Genomic DNA, 3,693 nt, shown 5'->3' with positions numbered 1-3,693 from the left:
CAGTGTTGACACGCTCGGCTACGTATGTTGCATGTTCCCCTTGCTTATCATGTATGGCTTTGCTACCCTACACGAATTATGACTCCTCTGGCAGTATAGAACTTGCAAGCTAATTATTTCTACCATTATGTGCCTCCTAATGATCCATGAACCAATGAAATATATATAGCCCTCCGGTGGCACTTGGAGATTCAAAGATACACATGTGGCCACTCCAAAGAGTAATAGGTTTGTGATTCAAAATAATTGTTGATCGATTGAAGCATAAACTTGGTACAGAAAAGAAAAATGATTAAATTGTCTATCTGAACCATATGATCATTGCAACTCAAAAGGATGCAGCATTGCCGATGAAAATAAAATACACAAACCTGATTGATAATCAGCTGTTGAGTCATTGGCGCTCAGATCGCTCGCCGCCGCTAGCACGCTTGATTTCGCAGCTTGTGAAGAACGATGCAAATGTTATAACAACAATTGAAACTATTGGCCTAAGAACAGTCACAGTCACGACCTTTGAGCTCCTCAATGAAGCTGTTACAGAAGAAGTCAATCGTACTGGATAGTGTTCCTTTCTTTTCAGAAAATAAAATAAGCTGACTGTTCCTATCAGTAATCAAATACTTGAACAATCTATCTGGCATAAGATCATTTTCTGTGGTAGCACTCCAGGGAATCTGAGGATTCCACGGCAACCCTTCTGGATGGGCAGCCTACAAAGCTCCAGAGTTTCGACATGCCTGCATCATTTGAAATGCACCAGAGCACAATCTGATCCAGTACAATTGTGGACTTGTGGTACAAGCTAATAGATACCACTCATTCATATTTATAACATCTGCTGACATCATAAAGGACACAAAAAGTGGAATGAGATGAGGCCAGAGTTAAGCTTACAGCTGCTTTCGAAGGTCCAAGGACGCCGACATTCAGGATCTCCCCGTGAAAGAAGTTGGTGGAGAGGTTCCTACATTTGTCAGGTAAAGATTTACATTAGATTCGTGCCAACGGAAAGCTGTATGCAATGCCAAGGGAATCACACCAGCGACAGCTTACAGGAACCAGATGAGTTAGGCTTAGTTGTACCTGCATAGATTATAAATTAAGGGCCACATGTTCAGTACAGGGGTTATGTTTTTTAGCACAACATTCTAATTTGTAACTGAAAAAAATATTCATCAATCATTCATGAAACCTTAACACTACAGCAACTCCACGACTATCCTTTTAGAAAAGATACACCTTGCGCAATTGAAGCGTCAGATTCTCAAGAACCGGTGAATGTTCAAACATAGAAACAAGTGGACGGAGGTCTGGTTGCACACACCACTCATTCAGCAACAGTCTTGAACTTACTATAATGTCGGGCACCATCTCAAATCCCTTTCTAAAAATAAACTGAACAAAGTGCACATCAGTAGCGGTTCAGGGTACAGTGTAGAGAGCTAGAAGGGGCGGTGGATCTGAAAATTTGAAGAATAGATGTAGAGACCTGTACATAGTTTCTGAAGCTGAAGAAATTGTACAGAGAAAGGTATGAAACAGTGAAGCAGACGGCAAGCCACCATGTGAGGCCACGCCTTGTTCCTTTCCCCGTTGGTCTCGCTCCCTTGAGGATCAGAGGTTATTCAAAAAAATAAGAAAGGAACCACAACACTTACACAATACTGCATAGATGGGCAGAAAGAGAAAGAGTGATAGAGATCAGGGGCAAGGGGGAGAAGGATTCAGAGAAATTTACGTTGGCATCACGGACGAACCTGCCACCTCGACCCGGCTCCCCCGTCCGCCCTCAGCAGCAACAACAGACCGAGCGGATCCCTGCACCACCGCCTCAGCCCGTCGCCTTGAAGCATTGCCTGCCCCACCGCCATCGCCAGGAGATGCCGCTGCCACGTTCTCCTCTGGCCAAATGCGTTGTCGCATCCCACGCTGAACAAGTTTCAACCAAAAAAGGAAATGAAGATAGCGAATGTATCTTTCCAACTCACAGCCACCCAATTATATATATGGTTTCATGGTTCGTTCTTATACTCTCTTCAGTAGTTCTGCTTAATGCTTTTGTAACTCAAAGTCTCTCTGACTCTTCAAAATCAAGCAAGAACCGGAAGATGCTAGCAGAGAATTTCATCCAACATTATGCTCTACTTAGCCTGACATACACTGCTGAAATTTGGAACAATAATTCAAACACAAGTCTGCAGCATGAAGAGTTCAACTTGTACTCAAGCGAGAAGGTTAATTCTACCACAGACCAAATGTTCACTGCAGCTCCCAGAGCCCCACGATCAACTAAACCAGCCAATCATACAGAAACTGGGTAGGGTTATGTAGCAATCTCCTAAGAAATTCTACTCACTAACTGAGGAGATAACTTGGCCTAGGAGAATCTAGCGGCTAATTCAGTAACGAGAGGCGGACCTGGAATTAGGTAGTTGCTACGCGGAGGGTCTTGACGTACTCCTCGTTGTCGGAGTCGAACAAATCTCTCGCCTCCTCTTCCTCCTGGTCCCTGTACCGCCACGGGCACGACGCCGAACGAGTTCGTACTCCCCGCCGCCCCTGTCGGCGGTGCCGTCCTCGTCCTCATCGCTGCCGGCGGGGCTGCTGTTGCGGCCGCTGGAGGGGCGCTGGAGGAGGAGACGGCGGCGGAGGACGAGGAGGATGAGGATGGGGAGGAGGAGCCGGACGAGGCGCCACCTCCACCCTCGGCCTGGCTTCGGCGCCGTTGGATCTGGAGGGATGGGAGGAAGGAGCGGGGCGTGGGGAGATCGTTGATCTGCCACCCGCCGCCGGTGCTCGCCGGAATCGGCCGTCGTGAGTGGTGATGGCGGCGGCGGCGAGCCGCGGTGGGAGAGAAGAGAGGAGACTTGCGTTTGCGTATGAGAGCACGAATTGACGAGAGGAGCCACATTTTTTATTTTTTTTCCTTCGGCACAGTAAAATCTACGTGGCATAGGTGAGGAGGCGCCCTTACTGCGACTGTTAAAGGGTTTAATTGGAGGCACACATGAGGTGACCAATTGATTTGGTACTTTTTTGTATCCCCATATTATTATCTGTACCTATGTCATGTTTTATCTATTATGTTGGATCATTGAGCATTGAGTTTACATTCTATATTTATTGAGAATTTTAACTTTATTTTGTTTGTTTTGCATGTGGTATTTTTCCAAAAATGTTATGAGATATTCCGGGTAGTTATAATACCCAAAAAATCCATGTTACCAAGAAAAATTTGGCCCGGGATTTTCTCTTTTTCTGGCTCCGCCACTGAGCTTAGGTGTGGTGTTCATGCTACGCTTGTTGTTCGCGGCGAGTAGTAGTCTTCTTATACTTACAATTCTGCCTTCTTTAAAGCTAAGATGCACATAGACGTACTCCTAAAAAAAATTGCGCGCGGTAAAGGGCCTTGAGGGCCAGCCCGATAAGCAAATGCAATAAAAGGCTAGGGTGCAGCGTCCATGGACGGCAATGGTTCTTGACCCGGCGTTCTCAAGGGCATGAGTGCCCACACAAAGGTACAACTGAGTTTACTCTGATGCCAAAATGTCAGTGCTCAATCTCAAGAATAACCTAATATAAAAAATCAAGAATAATTTGGAATTAAACCTTCGACAAGGAAGAAAACTGTTGTGATTTTATCATGAAAATGAAACGTTGCGATGACTAGCACCATAAAAATATACTAGC

The 3,693-nt window shown here is 45.6% G+C and overlaps 1 protein-coding gene across 1 annotated transcript; it reads right to left on the bottom strand.

Moving 5' to 3' along the window:
* LOC147967691 (uncharacterized) lies at positions 1–1,926 on the bottom strand. Its single transcript, XM_087522509.1, has 5 exons — positions 1,768–1,926; positions 1,243–1,398; positions 1,057–1,086; positions 898–967; positions 1–534 (listed from the first exon to the last, which is right to left on the bottom strand). The coding sequence occupies exons 1-5, from the start codon at positions 1,924–1,926 to the stop codon at positions 395–397; spliced, it is 555 nt and encodes a 184-aa protein (XP_087378635.1). The 3' UTR covers positions 1–394.
* Between the last annotated feature and the right edge of the window lie 1,767 nt (positions 1,927–3,693).

The sequence above is a fragment of the Triticum urartu genome, chromosome 5A (assembly GCF_056163025.1).
Source record: "Triticum urartu cultivar PI428250 chromosome 5A, HENAU_Tu73, whole genome shotgun sequence".
Classification (NCBI taxonomy): domain Eukaryota; kingdom Viridiplantae; phylum Streptophyta; class Magnoliopsida; order Poales; family Poaceae; genus Triticum; species Triticum urartu.
Note: the sequence above shows the minus strand (reverse complement) of the source record. Positions and strands in the feature narration are given on the sequence as shown.

What these genes read in the sequence shown, in the direction of transcription:
- LOC147967691 (XM_087522509.1), bottom strand. Translation starts at nt 1,926, where the DNA reads ATGCGACAACGCATTTGGCCAGAGGAGAACGTGGCAGCGGCATCTCCT. An exon ending in GCCTAACTCATCTGGTTCCT is followed by an intron (nt 968 to 1,056) that starts GTAAGCTGTCGC and finishes TGACAAATGTAG; the next exon opens with GAACCTCTCCACCAACTTCT. An exon ending in TTGGACCTTCGAAAGCAGCT is followed by an intron (nt 535 to 897) that starts GTAAGCTTAACT and finishes CTTCTGTAACAG; the next exon opens with CTTCATTGAGGAGCTCAAAG.